The following is a 23,326-nucleotide window of genomic DNA, read 5'->3' as shown; positions in this document are numbered from 1 at the left end:
TATCTCGAGAAAGCTTTAATCTGTAGACGCCTGAATCTTCATTCCTACATAGACAAGAATTATTTGTATGATGGACTTGGCTGCATTTCATTAGACTCACATCACTCAGCAGGCAAGCACAATTTCTCTCTTGTCTGCTTCAAGATGTAAAATTCCTTTTGTTTACGATCAGCAGACTGTTCGTAGGACATATCAACAATGCAATGAGCTATAATCTTTAAATTTTGCATATAACCATAGTGAAACGTCTTACTCAACACTGGTTGTGACGTACTCCTACCTTGTTAAAATAAAATATGGTTCAGAATCTCATAAAATAAGGTGCTATTAATACACGTACTGTAGGCCTATACAAAACTAATAATATTTCACTTGTTATAAATTCCATGTAATAACATATAACATTTAAATAACAGCCATGAAGGACTAGGCGTTCTTACTTCACCTCTCCTAACACAACACTCCTGAACCTTATTTACTGACACCACACCTTCACACTACACAATGGACAGAAAAATAGAAAACGACACACGGAGTAAATTTTATGACAGCTATGCAATTTCATATAATATTACTTCATAAAATAAATATGATGTACAATATGAACACAAACAGCGACACGACACAAAGGATCGTTGGATGATCTGTGGACAATACGGGGAAGGAAACGTATCTGCAAGGCTGCCAACTGTTCGACTATAACATGCATTTTACAAGTTGTTATTTCCCTTGTTTTTTTTAGCTACGTAATATTTACTATTACTGATTATTATTATTATAGATGTTATATAATATACATTTTTTTAACCGTGTAAAATGTAAGTTTTCAACTATTTTTTAATTTTTATATTATATTATTTACCTTATATATTACACTAAATGTTTCCTTACCCCATACAAGCGTTGTGAACATGGCAAACCCAAGTACCGTACTGTAAAATTTTGTATTTAATATAATAAATAAATGTATTATAACGGTTACCTGATTGAAACGGGTTCCTGGTTTGTCATTCTGACAGTCCATCTCTCTTTGAACACGTGGATTCTGCCACACCTCTTCCACCTGTATAAAACAAGAATAAAAATGGTAAGTAAAATACAGGTAGAGATATGTTTGTAATACAAAATAGGCATCTTAAATGTAGTACAAAAAAAGCTAACAATATGATTAGTAGGTTTGTAGATTAGTTAAATCCTTATCTCAACTTATCTTATAACTCAATATGAGTTCTTATTTAGTTTATTTATAGAAAATGGACTGAGAAAATAATTTATTGTCTTGTCAAAGTTATCACCAAGTATATTGACCAACGGACAGATTACTTTAACGTTACAAAGAACAGGTTCGTGAACTAAATAGAGTAGTTGAAATTGAGAAACTGCTTTTCAACCTTCATAAGTCAGTAACCGAAGTTGAAACATGTTTAGTTGTATTAACTATAGTCAAATCTAAATAAATGCCAATTTTTTATGATATAAATTTTATAAAATGGATTCATGATATGTTTATGTATTACGCTGACTGAAATGTCGAATTTAATTTTGTTTAGACTCCGAACACAGATAGTCTTAAATTACTTTATCATAATCGTACATTTAGACTAGAGTGGTCATATTCCATGATAAACTGAGAGTTTACTGTTGAAACAGGAAGTTTTATTACTGAAGGAGTTAATTTTTAGTAGCTCCGTCTATAGTTGGCTAAATGATTTGCATTTTATCCATGAAGGCATGGAATTCAGTCATTTGGTAAACAGTTCTTTACCAAATAATTTTTTTTGCTGTGCTTGAGTAATGTCTACCACTCTTAAGGCTATAAACATTTCAGTTTTGTTTGACTGTCTGTGTCCGTGTGACATCTCGAAAACGAAATGACATATTGACTTGAAATTTTGCCTGCAGCTTCGTTTATATAAAGATAAGACTTCATTTTGTAATTATGAACACTAAATTCAAGGATGGGGCGTGTAACTCCATGTGATTTGGCTGAGCATTAGTAAATACTTGTACATTGGCCTTATTTGTAACAAAACTGCAACGAAAAGAATAGCAGAATAAATAAATTGTAATCAAACTAAGTACTTAGAACACTCGTATGAGATAAGTACATGAAAGTTTTAATCATAGAACAGAAACAAATAATAGAGTGGAAAGTCAATGGTACAAGATATGATTTCAGCTTACGCTTCTATTGTAGTAGCCACCATAGCTTACTGGAATTCTTATTATTTGAAAACAGATATGAAACGTTGCTTTGTGAATAAACGTAAATGTATTATATATACTCATATTCCGAGAAGGTTTTATACATAGACATTGTATTTTTCGTAAAACTTTATTTCTACGCAGACAAGAATGAGTTATATGACAGTGCAAGTCAAAAGCACTGGGCGTGATTTTTGTGTCAATTCCTTTTCTGTATTATTGTCTGTATATATATATATATATATATATATATATATATATATATATATATATATATATATATATATATATACAGACAATAATACAGAAAAGGAATTGACGCAAAAATCACGCCCAGTGTTTTTGACTTGCACTGTCATATAACTATATATATGACTATACAGTACATATATATATATATATATATATATATATATATATATATATATATATATATAAAGACAAGGAAAAGCCATTGGCCAAACATGCTTAGCACAAAAAAGACTAAATTGAAGAGTGTTATGAACTTAAACGAATTAATAAGGTCTTCCCTTGACCTAAAGAAAATTTAAATACATTAAAATAAAAACAATTCTAGAACAAGCCCATCAGTTACTTTTAAAATCGAAATACCCAAATGGTTTAAATTTAAGATAAAATTAACTTTTCCAAATTTCCTTCTGTCGTTATTAATATAACAGCTGGGTTTTGAATGTTTTAGTTGCCTATTAACATTTTTGGTTATTGTATTTTTATTTGTTGTGTTTCTTGTTCTCTTGATATTTATATTTTTCTTCCTGGAGATATGGGTTTCATATCCCACGAAATATAGAAGCTTTATATCTCTGTTTTGTATTTAAATAAGTGATATACATATATATATATATATATATATATATATATATATATATATATATATATATATATTTGTATATATATATATATATCTGCCTCCAGGGCATCTCTGGAATTAAATAAATATATTCAGTTATATAAAATTCTTCTTGCAACTGAGCGAGGCTATTTTGCACCGCATGGTGTGACGTACACCTACCAGGTTATATGATGAATTACCTTTTTCCAATTAGTTGTTCCTAGCAATTCATATGATTCAGTGAGACTACAGTAAAAACTATGAAGCGATTTAAAAAATTTAATATTGTGATCAAGTAACAATTATGACTTAATAGAATAAACTATTTTAGAAATATGTTTTTAAATTCGGGCTCTAATAACTACAATGATTTATTTAAAGAGATTTATGAAATGTATTTGCAAAAAATAAGTTTAACAGAAATTTTTCCATTCTAGCAATATATTAGTAATAATCACTAATCATGTGTTACTGTAATGGACAAGAAGTATGTTTTGCTAATAATATTGGTTTATCTTAACATTTAGCAGATCTTTATAAACCTATAAAAGCTCCTTGATAAACCAAAGTAATTGCAAATTACCAATATAAAAATATATATTTGTTTTTGACACTGAAATATCCCCTAGACATTCCTTCACACTCTAAAACCAAACTTTGATCAAAAGTGTCAGTTCCATTTTGAGATTAAGTTTATGATTAAGTGTAAAGCTCTACTACAAATTGATATTTTTACTCCACCCAACAACACATTTTTGAAATAGATGTCCCAAAACTAAGATTCCAGTTCTATAAATTTTTTCTTCCTAAATTGCTAAGGTTTATGCCTATATATGACTTGTTATCATTTTAAAGTGCTTGTTTCATGCTCCTGTACTTTGTTTTAGTGAATTATTGTATTATATTAGCTATACCGTAAGGAATTGTGCACAATTTTTAAAGATAAATATGGAATATAAAATAATTTGTGAGGCCAATTGTACAAAGATCGCATTTAAACAATGTGCCTGGTTCAAGTTACGAGGTCTAGCATTTTTATTTGCGCTGAAATAAAATATCTCATTATTTTATATTACACATATTTTGACACATAATTAAACGATATTCATACCACCGACACTGTGCTTGTTTTTAAAAAAGAAGCGTCTCGTATTTCATATTGGATGTATCTTATTGGATAGATTTTATTACGAGTTGGTACACCGTAATAGGCCTACTATATCTTTTTACCACGCTTACTCTGCTTACTCTAAAAGAAGCTGCTTATATTCCATACAGTTATATAACTTTGTGGTTAGAATATCCTGTGAGTTGGTACAGTGTAATACGATATCTTTTACCAACCGCACTGTGCTTAGCCTAAAGGAAACGTCGTACTTCATAGCGTCTTATCTTTGTGGATATAAAGAATATATTATGAGTTGTTATTCCTTAATACGTATCTTTGTACCTCCAGCGCTATGCTTATACCGTATGAAAAAACTTTATTAATTATCCCAGGGGGATTTGGGGTATAATCCACCCGTTGATCCATATAATTGCTGGACTTCCGGGCATCACGTCATCTTCGTCACCCCCAGCTGTTTGCAAGGCGGCACTACACCACACAGTACATGTTCCACAGTGCTTTTCCACGTCTTCAACGCCTGGCAAACAACCTCCCCAGACATCTGGACTTCTTTGGTATGAGCTGTGATGCCTTCAGGAGAGAGTTGAGACTAGCCTGTCATGACTTGCATATCGTCTGATAACTTTTCTCCCATTATTCTTGTTGTGTTACTCAGTTATTGTTTCTATATATATTTTGCTCTTGTTATTTATTTACAGTATTTTCCCCATTGTTGTTTACTTTATATAGTTTATTTGCACTGTTATTATTTATCTCTTTATTTATTCATATGTCAGGTCTTAGACAGTAATGTGCATGCACTTAAGTTAAATATTTTGTATTTTTTCAGTGTTTTATTACCACTATCAGTTATTAAAGTTAATATTTTTTTACTCCTGTTATTCATTTAAAGTTTATCTTTCATTGTTGTTGTTTATTGTATAGTTTATTTGCATTGTTATTATTTTTCTGTTTGTTTCTCCATATTGTATCACACCTTACAGTAGTGTATTAAGTTAATATTATCACTAATTTATTATATACTTTCACTGATTTTTAATATAATTTATACTTTCTTATTACATTATTTATACGTTAACTATGCCTAGATCTGATTTAGAGTCCAGTTGCATGTTTGGTTTGGCCCTTCTGTTTAAGTATGTTTTAATCATATATTATAAGTTAATAAATGTAAATTGGTTTTTGACCGTTGGAAGGAAATACAATAAATACATAATCCAACTGATCAAAATAGTCCAATTGATCCAAATAATCTAATTGATCCAAATAATGTAATTGATTCAAAAAAGTTTATCTTGCGCTGAAGTTAAACCATTGTAGTCTAACCATGTATCATAGATCAGTTGTGATATATTCTTTTGATAGTTTAACAGCTGACATATTTAAAAACACAAGACTTCTTTTTCGTCTACGACCAGTAGGGGTTGGCAAATATGAAACGGCCAATGTCGTTTCCTCATTTTCTGCACTTAGGACGACAGGGACAGCGAGTAATGGCCACGAACTCCTACCGATCATCTCTTTGAATGGCTCATTTGCAATAATCTCAACATACCTTCACTGCTGGCGCTCGTCTTGTATTAGTGAATTAGTTAACAATGAATATCGACAGTGGTGGTCATTAAATTTTACTTGCTATTTTTCTCCGGTAATTTTTCAACCAAAATTATTTTAAAAAAATACACCAAATTATATGTTTATGAAAACTTGTTTTGTAGTTGACCAAACAATAAAAAAATTATGAACTTACAATTCTTTGGGAGTGAACTTCTGATATATCACACGTTATGGAATAATACATTTAATTTATTTTTAAACATATTTGAATCAATTTCCACAAAGACTATAAGTCCACAACTATAATAAAGCGTCTTTTAAATAACATCTTACTTGAATCCTGTATAAAATTAAATGTCGATTTATATCCCATAGATTATCACGGATCGCATGTTTTGAAATTTTTAAACTTTTCAGTGTAAAATACATATTATTTAAGAAATACAAAAACACGACAATATTTTTAATAAAAGATATATCCTGGAAGCCATTTTATAATGTAAAAAGGTTAGGTAAAAGATGGAGTTGTGTGTCTTTTAGTTTAACACTTTAGCTATTTCCTAAAGATTTAGCTATTTCCCAAGCCCATGATATTCTCTTTAATACAGACGTAAGTTTCTTAAAATTTTTTGTGTAAACAGGCGGTTTCGAAAAAGTTACATTTTTGTTTAAGTTTTAGCCGTTTTCGTAGAACTCAATACAATAGTACGCTATCAGACAGCTCTTAAACTTATCTTTTTTAATATTATTAGCATTTAACATATTCCAAGCGAGTGCTTTCGTACCCCAGCATTACTGGGAGGCGCCGAAATTTGTAGTGGTAACTCACCCATTTTGACATCATAGATATACCTATGACTGTATTTGTTCTAATTGTGTTAATAATGGCTCAATAAAAGTGGCCTTAAGACGTTCTTAATAAATCTAATGTACTCAAACTACCTCAATATCTCGAGAAAGTTTCTTTTTAGCAATGTTTCAATTGCAAAACAGATGTTTTGTTGTAATTTATAACTAACCTTCTTTGGAACTTTGCCACCCTAAAGTGAAGTAATCAGATTAAAGCAATCTTTTTAAGAGCTTAGAAGAGAGTTTGAAAGATAAAATATGGAAAGGGGGTGATTTTAATCTTTAAATAATTTAATTTCTATGGCTTTTAAACACATTTATTTCCTCGGAATGAAATATAAATTATTATTTATGTTGTTTATTAGAATTGCTATGTAGGTCTAAACACATAACGTAGCTATTGTGGGAAGGGTTGAAACAATGTGAGTGTTGGGTTTATTGTTAGAAGTTGTATCACCGTCAGACAACAATATAGAGAGGCTTGAATTTGCCACATTCAGGGTCTTATTTGGTTAGCTGACGTTAATTAAAGATTATTTTCTTGTCTGACACTTAAAGGTAAGAAATTATTTTCTTGTCTGACACTTTCTTGTCTAGGTAAGAAAAATATAAACTGGAGAAAACATTATTTACATTTTTATCCATTTTTATACCTTCGAAAAAACTAGGTTGTGTGTGTAAACAATGTAGATTGGTTTTCGGCTTCTGGAGTGTAAACATAGAATGAATCTCGTGATATAGTTGTGCAATCCAACAGATATAACTTTTGTCAGAAATAGAGGTAGGAAACTGTGACGCTGTAAAGAGAATTCATCTGAGCAATAGATAGAAAACAGCGGATTTTATTAAAGGTCTTAGAGTCTCTGAAAGCTAAACTCGACCAACCCGAAGAACATTTGCAGCTTCTTGTTTCGTTTCAAAAGTAATTTAAATAATAGTTGATAGTAAAATGTAAAAAATTGTATATTTTTTATATTTTTAAATAGGCCAGAAATAATGTGAAGAAACTCAAGTTCAAGCAAGTTGGTTTTCCTGGTTTTCCTGTACTATTCGAAAAATACTAGAAAATTGTTTCATCCTTTGCATGTTTAGCCTCAAAATTCAACAATTTAATTATTTGTGTGAAATAAAAAACTAATAATGGAAAGCTGCTAATGTAATTTGTTCATTCTTTTACATTGTCTTTGAAATGTCATTACAATTTGTAAAATATTGTGTCTATGGATAGTGCTTCAGCAAAAACGTTAGATTTTTATTGCAGTGTGTAACTTTAACAAGTCTAAGATACTAGGTTATAATTTATCACTACACTTTTTTATTTATTTGCATGAAATATGGAAGTTTCTCTTGTATTGTTCTGTGACGGATAACTAAAATAAATAAATTGGTTCAAAGGTTACTTTTCAATTAACTGGACTACTCTATTCCACTAACGCCTGCATTTGTTTCTCTTAATAATAGATACAATATAAAATACAGCGTTACTGGCATTATTAAATAAAAACAATTCCTGTTAAATTTGAACGTAATATAATGTGGTGACAAATTTAAATTTGGTAATTAAAACAAAATACATGCAGAAACAAAATGATGCCTCAGTTATAAACAGAGAATATATGGTATTTTATATACGGATAGAGTACAATACATATAGTTATTTTTATAAAAAATTCAAATCGCGTTGCCTAATTATTAATATTGATTTAGCTTCATTTAAAAATGTTATTACAATGATTCATTACAGCTAAATTCTATAAACAATTCCTAAAAGTGAGAATGAGGGACAAAAAATCCAGCTCTCGTCCGGAATCCTTCCTCCAGTACTTGTAAAGGCCCTGGAATCCCCTGAGGCCGCCTCAGGCCTCCACCAAACTCAAGAGTTTTTTATAGTTCTCCACTCACCCTGTAGTACTTATATAACAATAATCATTCCCTATATATCCACGTAGACCTCCACAGCCCAGCGATTGTGAGTGTGACCTGTAATACTTGAGGGCAAACCTGAAGAAAGTTCTGGGACTCGTTATATTGACCTCCAAGTAACTTAGATTACATAACAACACCACGAGTCCTAGTGGAGAGTGGTGTGAATTGAGAGACTTGAGGACAAACCCAGAGGATAGGGGAGATCATTATATTGACCTCCAAGTAACCGGGTTACAGGACTACGCCACGAGTCCTAGCGGAGAGTGAGTGTGATGTGAGAGACTTGAGAACAAACCCAGAAGACAGTGGGGACTCGTTATATTGATCTCAAAGTAGCTGGATTACAGGAATACGCCACGTTTCCTAAACCAACAGTGCGTGTAAATTGATGGGTACTGTAAACTTGAAATTTTGTTTCTATTGAAATTAAATATTCCTCAACGTTCAATTTTCAAGGTTTACTATTAAATAGTGATAGCATAATGTGTGAACAGGCCACCAAGTGACATTACCTTGCAGTATTACTATAAAGAATGATTTATTAAGTATATTATTTATTTACCATTATATTATATTATTATTGCAAATAAACATAACGTAGCAAGTCCTGACCTGCGAAGTAAATCGACGTTAACCTATATGTAACACAAATAACATTAATGAAGGTGGAAAGATGAACTATGAAACTGGTGTTGTAATCTATGAAATCCAATATTTAAAATTATATTTATTTTACATACACTAGGTGTGTTCTGCGTACACAGGAGCTCATAAATTTGTATAGGTCAGTTATACGAGGAAAACACTAATTCTAGTACGTATACTCTAATTTATACATACTGTGTAATCAGGGAGGAATTCATACGTACATGCATATATTTTTGTGGAATTCGCAAATGTAAACAACTCACCGTGCCGTGGAACACCCTGGAAACCACACTTATCGGACTGCCGACACTGTTTTCCTGGAACATAACCAAGTTCTTCTAAGATTTTTAGCAGTTTGTCTTACGGGCCAATACAATGACCATGCTATGGGGTTAAAAATATCGAAGCATCGCTAAGACTATTAAAATCTTGAAGCATTACTATGGACAGCTATCTTCAGTCAAATAATTTTAAAGCAAAACTCGCAGATTCAGTAAATGCACGTTACTTTATATAAGTAGAAGGGAAGGATCTGGATAGTGGAACACCAGGCAGTCAGCGATAAGTTTGGCTTACTTGACACTAGCGATTTTATATCTTAAAGCTATCTTTATTCAATATAAGTAATTTCATTCTTGATTATTTGTAAGTTTACGTTCATTATCCTTTGTAATAAAATTAAATTCCTGCAATAATTTATTGTTTTCCAGGTTTTTTGTCTTATAATTGGATTGCAACTGCTGTTGGAACTTTTGTGCGCCTAAAGTATTCATCAACTTGTGTATATACCAAGCGTTTTGTTGCCCAACCTGAGAGATAGTTATATAACACTCCTATAAAAGAGATTAGTTACGCACTTTTGTATTAAAACCATTTATTTCACTGTTTTAGGTGAGTTTAGGATAGTTTCTTCTCTTACGTTTGATTTGAGACACCTTAAACGCAACATCCTTACATAATTGAAACTACTCTAAATCTCAATAGCATGATTTTATAGTTATCTGATATAATTTATGTCACATTGGCTATTCAGTTGCTATTATCTTGGTAATGGAAAAGTATGCAAAATCTTTAAAATTGTCATAAGATAACTGGTTAATTGGTAATCAAAGCTATACAAGAAGGAACGTCAATGTTGTTGAACCTGCAACATTAAATATAAATGGTAATGTTTCATATAAAAGAACATTTCACGAGATTCTTAAGACGTGATGGGTCACTGGAGTATACCTAGGTCACAGGACGAATACAGTGAACAATGAAGCTCATTATGTTCGAATTAAATTCTCAGCAGAATTGTCATACCTTTGCTTGTCTTTAAATGTGTTTAAACTTTACGTCACACAGTTCAAATCTTCTATGAAGAATATAAAAATGTATAACATTTCCATAGAAATATTTTACAGGCTAGGGAACAAGATATAGAACTCCTGTACTTCAGAGATAAGATAGATTACTCGATCAGCGGCACCATCACATTCATCTTACATTCAGCTGTCACCACAGCCTCAAGCTGCGGCCTTCAGCATGTGTCTTAAATAATATATTATGTTGTTGATGCGTATTCTATTATATTAAGTTTATTTAAGGAGTTCAAGAACTATCCGGAAATATTTTGGGAATTTGTTTTTCGTATCAAGACAAAAAAAAGTGTAATTTAAAGCTGTATGAGATCGTAATTAGTTTAACGTCGGTCTTTAAGTGTGTCTTTATACTTTTTCAATATTTTAGACACTATTAATGATAAAAATCTCAAATTTAACTCATTAATATATGATTTAATTTAATATAAAAGAAATGTAAAAATTAATATAGTATCACGATTCAAGGTGTTGAATAAATGAGAATCTTGTAGCTTAACACCGATAATACCAATAAGCTAAAAACTTTTCAAAATAATAATAACAAATTTAAAACTTTTTAACCACTAAAACGCAAAAAAGCTCTGTAACTAATTATACACTTATTCCTGTTTTGCTAGTCCTTGCTAAAGTTTTAGAAAAGTGCGTACTCAACAAAATTCAAGTTACAATATAGTTAGACAGCAGATTACGGACAGCAGCACGGATTTGTGTCGGGTAGGTCTTCATCTACAAATCTTGTCTTTTTTCTAACATAGGCTGTATTTTTGAGGCTTTTTCAGCAATACCTCAGGTTGATGCCATAGAGTTGGACATTACCAAGGCTTTCAACCGAGTCCATAGTATCATTCTCCACAAGCTCAAAGCCTCTGGTTTCTCTGGTGAATTACCCAGCTGGTTTGGCTTATATCTGGAAAATATAATCCTTCAAGTAAGCTATAAATCTAATCCGTTTGGAATACTCATCGCAACATCAGGTGTACCATAGGAATCCCATCTTGGACCCATTCTATTCCATATGTTCATAAACGACGCTGTGTATAAGCTTCATTGTGAGAGCACCTTATTTCTTGATATTATGACTTTAACAAGGAAAAAGTATAGCAAAACTCCTAGTTTTTTAGCAGTAATGTATGAAATATTCACCGGAAGTAACTGTTTTTGTGGTTGAAAAACAAGTTTGTTATTTCTTTCATTGGCTGGGCTATCGCCCCTTTGAATATTTTTATTGACTTTTGGCACATCCGATTGTACTATATTATTGTTATATTATTATTTATTATATTGTGTGTTTATTTTATTGTTCTGCTGCTATTAGTGCTATAGGAAGGATAATATATTTGTAGTCGCTCTATAACTTGATATTTATCTATTGGTATATCTTTATCACACAATCACTTGTTGTTTATTACTTTTTACTGTATTCATTAAAAACTAATACTAATTATTTATTCTATAATTGTGTCTAATGTATATATTGGCTGTGCCATTGGCAATAAAGAAATAAAAACCGCCCAATAAATAATGCAGATATAGTTTTTAACAATTGTAATGTTTGGGAAGGTTTACATTGTTTACTTTCTGCAGCATCATTAACTGTATATTTTAATCCCTAAAATATTTTGTCTACATCATTTCCTGACCTATTGTAGAATATATAACTTTTTCATTCTTTTAAACTTTCTTTAACCTATTTAGGCTTCACGTCAATAAACTTTATGTTTTTTAACTATGTGAAATCTAATAACGTAATATGATAATATAACATGAATTTTTCATGATTTTAAATTACAAGAAAATAGTTTTTGAGATATTTATAACTGCTTTCCGAAACAGAAAAAAGCCGCCTACAGACAGACAAATGATAAACAAAGAATTTCTTACCTATGTTACATTACATTTTGCGTTTGTCTTGATTCGAGAAATAAATTCAAAAACTATTTCCGGTGAGTTCGTAAAAATATTGCATATAAAAAGAAAAGTGTTTAATATAATATTTTTTAAATTACGTTGTGCAAGTTTAAGTAAACCAAAAAAACAAGGTGAACCAGACCATCTTGATGTAACAAGTTCTTGATGTAACGATACCTTGTAGGGGTGCATCTTGTGCTTGTGAATAATTCTCAATAATATTCCGTGTTGAACTGTTCTCGTATTTTTTCTATAACGAGAATACCGGTAGATATTCTTGTTTCTTTTATTAGAGACAAAGACTGTAAGGGAATTATTGACTAAACCCAATATTTTACCTGAACTATTGGAAAAATTGCTGTTTAAAAATTAAAGTATTTAAAATTGGATATTTAAATACACAAATACTTAACGAGTGTCAATTTATTTATAAGTTAGAAATGAACATTTTACGAGTTGTCTATATTTATTGCTTCACATAAAACACGATGAATATATATATAAAGATTCCTCAATATCACGTAATAAGGGAATTTAATAAAACATAGAAATAAGTAAAAAAAATATTAATTGTGTCTCATTTTTATAGAATAAAAAATTATCATTTTGCACTTACAACAATAAAATAGTTTATAGGTGGAACAGATTTTACAGCTGCTTTTCCACACCACCTTACTTGTTCAACACTTTCACTGCGACATGATTATCTATCGGCTTTAGGACAGTAGGAATAGCAGGAAGTTGCGCAACCTTAGCCAACGTGTTAATCACGAGTCCCTAAACCATAGTGTGTCTCATGAATCTTTTTTCAGATCTGGCTACTGTGACAATATTGTATTTGCAAAAATGAGTTGGAATTTTTTTTGCTAGGTATACAACATTTCTTAAAGTTTAAATTAATAACAACAGAATTTTAATAAATCAATGCACATCACTTCAGATTTAAAAATTTACAACTGGTGTTTCAATACAATTTGTGTAACAATATTGTATAAATCAAGCAATGGTAAATTAAATTTATAGCTCAAATCCAAAGCTTGATATTATAATAGACTGATACAACGGAGTATTGGAGGGGCCGACAGGACTAACGAACATCTTACCCACAAATCCAATAAAGAAACTTCAACAAGTGTTAGTAACTTGCTGAAAAACGTCATAGCACTGTACTCAGTTTATTTGCACATTTATTCTTCTGCTTTTATTCTCGTTGCTATGATGGTTATATACAAAACCAATGATATACTATAATTTTATTTTGACCTTTTGCGCCCAAAATCAATAGTTTTTTCCTGGAATAAGAGCAAAGATTGTATGAAATTTCAAATCTCTAGGACCATTCTATCAAAAGAAGCACGAAATTGTCTATTCAAATTTAGAAGGACATTAATAGAAGTAAACGAACAACATTATACATTCTAATATATTGAACAGAATTATTTGAATGACAAAATTATTATACTCGTATTTTGCAAATATAGAGCTGGGAAACAAATAATATCTCTTTACTGTAAAAGTACGTCGATTTAAACTTACTTGTGAATGTACTTCTAAAATCTCTCAATAAATGATGGCATGAATAACAGAAGGATAATTTCATTTATTGTGTCCTTGAAATATCTTTTTGAAACTATACTCATAAACACTTTATTTAAAATAAATTGCGGTTTAAAAAAATGGAACAGTTTCATTACAACACAGACTACTTCAAGAAACCTGTTATGATGATGAGTAGATAAAATTTCCGGAAAAGAATTGTCTCAAGGACGTTTGAAGCAACTTTTCCAATTAAGGTTGAAATAAACCAAGGACTTATAATTACTATATTTATGGCAATTTTCCAGCTCACAGTTCCGTGTAACTCTAAGATGATTTTATTAAGTGTCATCTGCTCAAGTAAATATCATCAATATGGTAAACTATACCAACGTCAACTATCTTAGATTACTTGCAGAGAAATTTTTTATTGTTTCACAATACTTTCTGCCGTAATTACTTCAAGTAATGTACAGTTTCACTAAAGTGGATGTATTATATCGGGCAAGGAATAAAACCCACTGGGATTTCAATGAAATTCGTCTTTCCAGAGACAAAAACAGTTGTATATTTACTATAATTCTTTTTAAAATTATTCGTAAATAATTGATTTTTTGCAATGGTACATGGTAGAAATTTTAATGTTATTGTTAAATTGTGGAAAGAGGGTTTTGCCTAATGGTGCATCCCAGGAGCTCCAATTAGCACGATTTTCGAACTTTAAAAATTTACTTTCTGGCCTAGCCTAAAATAATGTGATAACAGATTCTTATCTAGGGCTATAGACCATTCATACATAGAGAAAAAAAGCTTGGTTTTGCATTAAAGGGTATTTCGACACCGGTGAAAAACCTCTATTATATATCGTCTCTGATTTAAAGCCCGAATAAGCTATGCTGTTAGAAAAGATAATGCGTAGTGAGAAATTTTTTTTCATCTTAAAATGGTAAATTTCTTTCTCAAAAGGTATTTTAATTTTCCATAAGAACCCAAATAATTCTGCAAAGATACTTGGTACATAGGTTACTTATGACTCAAGGAATAACTTTATTGATTTCATGATAAAAGGTCGAAAGCAGTTCACCTGTCTGTCATTCTGTCAATCTATCAGAGATAACACCTGATAGAAAGGTCATACAGAATTGAAACTTGGTACATGGATTGCTCTTGGAGAAAGAAAAGTCGTATTGATTTTGGGGATCAAAAAGCCAAAGGTCAGCTCGTCTGTCTGCTCATCTTTGTGATAACTGTTTCTAGAAATGCCCTAAATACAAGAAAATTTATTCCTTTAAATCCATTAAATAGATCTATTGATTTTGTGGTCTAAAGGTAAAAATGCGGTCTGTCCACCAGTGCGCTGTATCTTCTGTTACATTTTCTCGTATCCTTCAATACTCCACTGTATCTATTTTTATATTAAAATTTTGCATATAAATAGTTCTAACAGTTTATATTTAAACATATTTTACATTAAAAAATCTTTATTTTACAAGTTAAATAACAATCATTCTTTGGATACTTAATATATTTTGTTACAATCTAATGGCGAAACCTATTTCTGATAATAAATATTGAAAAATTAATACACGCTATTTCATTAAGGGGGTTCGGTAGGTTAAAAATTTAAAAATTATACATTTTTTTTATTTCAATTTATTTTTCTGTGTTGTTTTCTGAACATTTTGACATAAAAATTATTTAATTCTGACAATGGGAAGTATTTAAAAAAAAATATACAACATATTGTCTGCACAGCTGCAATTTTTACCAGAATTGTATCTATGGTAACGACAATACTATTATTTATTTGTTATAATAACTAGCATCCAGAAACAGTTGTTTTTCTTTCAGTGGTTGGCTAACCTGAAGTATTGTGCCAATAAACAGCAGACAAGAGAAGTAAGAAAACATTGTTTGTTTACATTCATGAGTTTATTCTTTATTGTGAAAACTCAAAAGTAAATACACATTACAATTATTTTTCTAAAGTGTTGTGTCTAGTGTTTTAGAAGAATATATTATTCAAAATGCCTAGGAGTACTAGTGTTTTCAAGAAAAGGAAACGAGTATTTTGTAAGAAGACAGTAGAAACTGAAATTAGGCATAGTCCTAATGCTGATGTTTTGGAAGATATGACTAGTCTAGATGAACCAGTTAGTGCTTCAAAAGCAAAACTAGGAAATATTTCCAATAACTACCAATCTATTGTTGATGGTGAGCCTAGTCTAGCCTATGAAATAGTTGATTTGAATAGTTTGTTGAAAATAATTTCTAATATAGCAGTTTGTAAACATTGCCATGAAGCAATTGATTTCAAAGTCGGTAGGCGTGTTGGAATTTTCTTTTCAGGTGATTTTACATGTTCAGGTTGTAGTACAAAGACATTAGCTTCATATGAAAATTGCTGTACTTTACCTGATAACCCATCACACAATAAAATGTATGACCTAAATGTTAGGTTAGTGTACGGTATGCGTACTATTGGAAGGGGCCAGGTCGCTTGTGAAACTCTTTGCGGCGTGCTAAACTTCCCTAAACCTTCTACAAAGTTTAGTGAATACATTAGAGTTCTAGGGTCTACAGCTGAGGATATATGTTTTTCATTTATGAAAGAGGCTGTAGAAGAAGCAGTGAAAATAAATGATGGAAATAGGGATTTGTGTGTTGCCATCGACGGCACTTGGCAAAAGCGTGGACATACATCTCAAAATGGCGTTGTAACTGCTACAAGTGTTGATACTGGTAAAGTTGTAGATGCCGTCATACTGTCTAAGTACTGTCGTTGTAGAGGCAAGTTTACTGGCCATCATGATGATAATTGCAGTGCTAATTACCAAGGAGTAAGTGGGGGTATGGAAGTGGTAGGAGCCTGTAAAATATTTCAACGGTCCGTTCCAACTTATGATGTTCGCTATATTGAATATCTTGGAGACGACGACTCTAAAGGGTTTGCTAGTGTATTAGAAAGCAAGCCTTATGGTAATGACTGTCCAGTTACAAAATTAGAGTGCATTGGACATGTCCAAAAGCGTATGGGCACACGCCTAAGGACATTAAAACTAAAAGAAGGTAAGGCAAAACAAATTGATGGAAAAACCTTAGGCGGTCGCAACCGACTAACAGATGCTGCTATATTATCAATTCAGAAATACTACGGATTAGCCATACGCAGAAATATAGGTAATTTGAATGACATGAAGCAAGCTATATGGGCAGAATACTACCATTAACTATCAAGTAACTCTAATCCTCAACATGGACTTTGCCCGAAAGGAAGTGATAGTTGGTGTAAATATCAAAAATCATTGGTCCAAAATGAAAAATATGATAATGAAAAACATTTTCACCTACCACTTGCCATAATGCAGAGGCTAAAACCTATTTTCAAAGATCTTAGTGCTCCTGACCTTCTAAAAAAGTGCTTACATGGTAAATCACAGAATCCCAATGAGTCTGTGAACCAAATAATTTGGACTCGCCTACCGAAAACCGTGTTTGTAAGCATTCACACACTTCACTTAGGTGTATATGATGCCATCAATACTTTTAATAAAGGAAACATAGCAAGGTGTATGGTATTTAAGAAACTGGGATTGATTGTTGGGCAGAATTTTTGTGATGCTATGAAAAATAAAGATATATCCCGGCTAAAAAAGGCTCAGCGCATGATCTCGGAAGTTGCAAAAAGAAGCAGACAATCCCGTGAAAGTGCTAAAAGGAAGTTGGAAGATGAATGGGAAGATTTGGAGGATCCTGATGATCCCAGTTATGGAGCAGGATGCCATTAACTTCAGTTACATATTACCAAGTAAGACCAAATGTATATTTTAACTTTAACGTTGATTTCCCGGAATTTAATTTTTTTCTTACTTATGTACCTTTATCTCAGGAAGTATTAGATGGATCATTATGAAAAAAAACCACTTGTACATGCCACCAATATACACATTTTAAGCGCGTAACATTGTAAAAAAATCTTTAATAATTACGCAAAAAAATAAATAACTTAAATTTTTTTCAAAAAAAAACATGTATTTAAAAAAAATTCTTTTTTAATGAAATTTTCTTAAAAACCAAAATGTTTTGCGCTGTACTTCATGATAAGGACCTAAAAAATAACACATAAAAATTTTACTGTAATCGAACCAGTTGTTCCTGAGAAGAAGGTACATAAAATATAGGAATATAGCATTGTAAGGATAGGGCCTACCGAACCCCCTTAACATAAAAAAAATTGGATAGAATTAAAACTGTGAGATATGTTTACAAACTTTAATGAAACCTATGATCATGTGTTTGAATACACAGAGTTACCACAAATAGTATATACACCTAACAGAAAACACTGTTTGCATTGGTTATACACAATATTCAAGGAAATATTTTGTCTGCGACGGAACTATCAATCCTTATTTCCAAGTGAGGTAGTTTATTGGGGGGGGGGGGAGTCATTCACGCAATAAAGAGCCTCAGGTTGATCTTCAACGAAAGTGAATTGGACGGCAGTATGCTTCAAAGGCGGGTTTGCAAAGCCCTGACATGAATGTAAACGACCTAAGGCTAGTATTCTGTCACAAAGATTAATTAAATTGTAATCGGTACTTCCCTAATCTCCCATCTCGTACATTTACACGTTTTCCTCCTAGCATGAATTTTAAATGGCCTCAGACTAGTTTCCAGGAGGAAAGATACATTAAATGGCAATTGGAACAATCGAAATTTCCCATTTTGTATGTTTTTCGTGATTTCCTCCAAGGAAAAAGTAAATAATGAAACAAAAAGGTCAGCCAAAATGAGCTTACACAAAACAAAAATAGAGTATCAAAACAAAAACAAATATTCATGTACTGACTCTAAAAATGTATCACGATTTGTACTCAATACAGAAGGTACTCAAGTTCTTCTTAACTTACATTTACGTTATGTCGAAATCGAGTTATGTCCTGAAGTCAAAGAGCGATCACCATGCAAGTAATGAAACTGAGATGGAATATTATGAAAATGAAATCTGAAATGGATAGTTACATTTAGAGTAATTTGTAAGAAACGTAATATATTTTTACATATTTATATTGATAGTTTTGTTGATAATACATTAGTATTCATTGAGTTCAAATGAAAAAGTTGTATAATTCATGACAAAAGTTTTAGGTAGTAATGCTATGAGTTTTTATACATAATAAGAATACTTTTAGACTAAATGTTCAATCATGAAACTGTATCGGATAATGCAAAGTGGAACAGAAATTTTGGAATATCAGTTTGTATATTTTAATAATTTTGATTTCATGACTGCTTTGTATTTCTTATTATTTCAAGCCACAGCGCTTTGATAACATTTCTTTATATTATCTTATTTGTAATATGTGCTACCTTATTTGTATACTTAAGCTTAGAAGAAGAGCTTAGATTAAATATTTAGTACTAACCCAAATATACGCTATAATATTACTATGTTCTCTATAACCAGCTTATTCATCCTATGTATTACTTTCCTTTATTTACTATGACCAAATAAATATGTGTATCCTTCTTCCGTTATATGAGCAGGATTTTCAATGTGGATATTAGGTTTATAAATCATTATATCATAAGTAATTTGGTATTTCTCAAGAACGTATCTGTATATTAAGCAAGAGTGTTCTGAGAAGTCTACAGTATCGATTCTATCATGCCCAAGAAACTTGAGACCTGCTCATCAATTGTTCAAGGCCAACCCCCTCCCCCTCCAAAGGTCGACACCAAAGTTTAATATGTACCTCCAGTTCAGTTCGAAGACAACAAGTGATCGGCACGTTCCGAGGTTCCTTGCTGAGCGTGCTCTCGTTGAACCACCGTGACGTGTTATAATCATGAGCTCCTGTCACTCCGCAGCAGTGCAACTGGAACAACATTGCGGGTCTTGAGAACACGATTATATGACGTTCATAATATTTTAAATTTTAAATTGATATCGGCCATCTAGCAACGTTATCTATTTAGTCTGGCGATCACTGTAATTTGTTATACATAATGGAAATAAAGATTTTTATGTGTTCTGGACGAGATTTAGGTACCACTGGGTAAGCCTCCCTTGAACTCACTCTTGGCAGGTCCTACAGCATTGGAAATGCATGCATAAACTAAATAGAACATTAACATTTGCCTGGATGTTTATCATAAACAATGACATCCAGGAATTAAAAATTAACCAGTGCTAAAAGGGTTACAAGGTTTAGAAATGTAATTTAATTGTTAGAAAATATACAATTAAATTTAATACATAACTTGCTCATGGAATTTCTCTTGATACAAACATTGATAAAGATTCCTAATCAATGCAGTATTTCAGGTCAGGAGGCAGCTTTAGAAATATCTTCATGAGAGTACACCAAGGGATGCAAATAGACCCCAAGGTATTCTTGGTCGCTAAATAGATTTTAAGCCACGTTTAAATTAAAATGTTTAATTCAAATTAGGTTCTTTTAAAAGAAATAATAATTAATTATTTTATAAACTGGTTTAGGAATTACTAAAAAATTGTTAAACGTATCAATTCCTAAATATATTTGCCTATTTACAGTCCAATAAAAGATTCAACATGACATAGATCATAAAATTATAATTTTAAATCAAATATAATTTTGCTTTCAAATTATAATACATCAAATTGTTTAGGAGAAAGCTAAACTAAACAACGCGCGAATGCAATTTGCAGGGAGTTTAATGTTAGGTCGATTTTATGAAACTCCAAGATGTCCTTTTCAGGCTAGAAGTAAAATAAATACAATAACAGAAATGTATTATTTAACAAAATTAAAGCTTATTTGTAAGTATATTTTAACTGATCTGGTATGTTGTTCATATTGATTTCCTTTCAACAAAATATAAAATGGATTTTCTGTAATTTTGTTGAAGATTTGTATGGATGTAATTCAAAAAGTAAAATGAGTGATATATCATCGCTGGCTTACCTTACTTAAAAGAAATAATCCGTATAAATTTTGTGTTGAAGTGATTCCAAACAGTTGGAAAACTTTTATGCAACTTAAAAGTTCAATTTTAGTTACATTTATGTAAAATAAAAGTTAAAACAATTACCAATCTGTAAATACCACTCTTAGCAATTAGATTCCATTGGCAAAACATTCAATAAAACCGTTTACGAGATCAAGTTTAATTGGGTCCAATCTACCCACGGTATTTTAATTAATTGCACTGAACTGGACAAATTAAACTGATCTGAGTTGATATCTAGTTAATTTATATTAAGCCTAATATTTAAAACGTACTACCAAATAATTCAAGTGTAAATATGTCTTTAATAAGCTACCCTACAGCTATAAGATTTAAATTCCGGAAACAAAGAAAAATTGTAATGTAGCGTTTATCTTAATTTGTAAAATAAATATTAGTATAATTTATCACAAAATAAACTCAGTTATTTTAAAACAAGCACACATATAATAAGTAAATATAGGTAAATACCATGTATTGAGTGTAATCCAAAGATTGTGTAAAGACATTGTTGCCGTGTGTATTAACGTTATCGTTGTTCTGGTGTCCATAATTGACCATTAGGTTTTCTATCAGGCGACTCTGAAGCCCTACCAACATGGAGCTGCGACAACTGATGACAGTCAGTACGGCCGCCAACTCTATGCACTCCAACAATACCGTGATAGTAAGGTACTGCAACATAACAGAGAAAAATATGAGACATCTGGATTCATAAATCCAAAAAGATGACAAAGCTAGCATACTAATAGACTAACATGACTCAGTTTTTAGTTTCTGCACTATACCTTTTTCTTATCAAGCGTATAATTTATTAGAGATGAATGAGCTAATTTCATTCACTTTGCTTATCAAATTTGGCTCATTTTGTCCTACAATTTGATTTGGAGTTTTGTTAATATCCGGTACTTACATCCTCTGGGCAACAACTAAACTGTAAAATTTTGTAAAACTACTAAAAGAGTTTGCTGCGCTCATCCATAATTTGATTTAAATAATATACTTCACTACAGTCTTTTACTACAGTTCTTTCGGCCATTTTGTAAATTTCTTTTTTCATGCGCAGATATTCGTTAACTTAAGGAAATAGTGGTTTTCATTTATATGTCGTACTATTGGTTTGTCACATCCATTCAGTATTTAGGGTTTAATATCAAGTGGAATTGCTATATTTTGTGTGCAACAAAAACATTTTTTTTTTTTTTTTAAGGCCTAAATATGATATAAGCATCAGCATATTGCTAAGGTTTTAATCTATGTCAACGTGAAGTTGTTCGGTTAACAGTGTGTGTAAATACACATACCAGTAACATGTAAGATTTTAGGTGAACTTACTTAATTTTAAACGCAAAATTAAATAAATAATTTCAGTAATACCTTGATTACTGTAAGTGTAACGGTACGTGAGCGTAATGTTTGAGTACTTTAAGTACATAAAAGTTACTTTTGATGATTACAAATCCGGTAAAATGTATTGTAACTTTCCAGTGTATGGATAATCATAAAATAATTTAGGAGTAATTTACTACTTCATATGAATTACATGCCATATTATATCCAGGAGCCTAGAGCAAGTTTGCTCTGTATTAAATACAACCGACATCGATTCGATACGCCACTTTTAGTATACGTTTCAATGGAAGTGTCTCAAAAGGTTTAAACATTTAAAGAGATAATTTTTTCCTCAGACTTTTTCGACTTGATAAACATAAAACCAACCGTGAGTCATGTAATATAGCTACATGTTATTCAGCGTCGGATAACCTTAAACAGACTTTTAAGTTGGAGTTTCTACGAATGTTTCTTTAACTGTCTAACGGTCATATAACTATTATTTATGTGTCTGACAGTCAGTCCTAAACATATTAGGCAAGGAAAAATACAATCTGAGAAGAAAATATCATTATATATGTGTAATGTATAATGGTTATGTAGAATGTTTCTAATCGAGATGGAGGAGAATAATGTACAATATTTCTAATCGAGATGGAGGAGAATAATTGTTTTTTACTTTTCTCTTATTGGCTAAATCTTTCTTTCAGAGCAATGGTCGACCATTATCCTATTTGAAAACGGTTATTCCCTCCTAATATCTCAATAGCTAAAAAAAATATGGAATTGGTTTTAATATCAATGGCATCTGGGAAGTAACACTTTGGGTCATTTTTTTATAATATCTTTGGGTTGGCTGGCTCTGCCGAAAATAGAGTGCAAATAGAAAGGACATCGCTTACGGGTTTAGTCGACTTGTATTCATCAGGATCCAGTTTTTTTACTGAAATATCGGCCTATCTAATCATAGTACTTTGCGTAGACATATATGTAGAATTCTCTTTAACTATTTACAATTTACTA

The 23,326-nt window shown here is 31.2% G+C and overlaps 1 protein-coding gene across 2 annotated transcripts in view; it reads right to left on the bottom strand.

The window, feature by feature from the left end:
- LOC124362911 (tetraspanin-18-like) overlaps positions 1-23,326 on the bottom strand; it is a 58,425-nt gene that overhangs the window by 4,099 nt on the left and 31,000 nt on the right. The window contains exons 4-7 of one of the 2 annotated variants that reach the window (XM_046817799.1): positions 21,443-21,646; positions 19,735-19,857; positions 9,431-9,502; positions 983-1,063 (exon numbers count right to left, since the gene is read on the bottom strand). In XM_046817799.1, the coding sequence (XP_046673755.1) occupies positions 983-1,063; positions 9,431-9,502; positions 19,735-19,857; positions 21,443-21,646 (480 nt within the window). The remainder of the gene's footprint in view (positions 1-982; positions 1,064-9,430; positions 9,503-19,734; positions 19,858-21,442; positions 21,647-23,326) is intronic. The other variant, XM_046817801.1, reaches the window with a different exon arrangement.

This window comes from Homalodisca vitripennis, chromosome 5 (assembly GCF_021130785.1).
Source record: "Homalodisca vitripennis isolate AUS2020 chromosome 5, UT_GWSS_2.1, whole genome shotgun sequence".
In the NCBI taxonomy this organism is placed as follows: Eukaryota; Metazoa; Arthropoda; class Insecta; order Hemiptera; family Cicadellidae; genus Homalodisca; species Homalodisca vitripennis.
The sequence above is the reverse complement of the archived record's forward strand: the minus strand, read 5'-3'. Positions and strand labels throughout refer to the sequence as shown.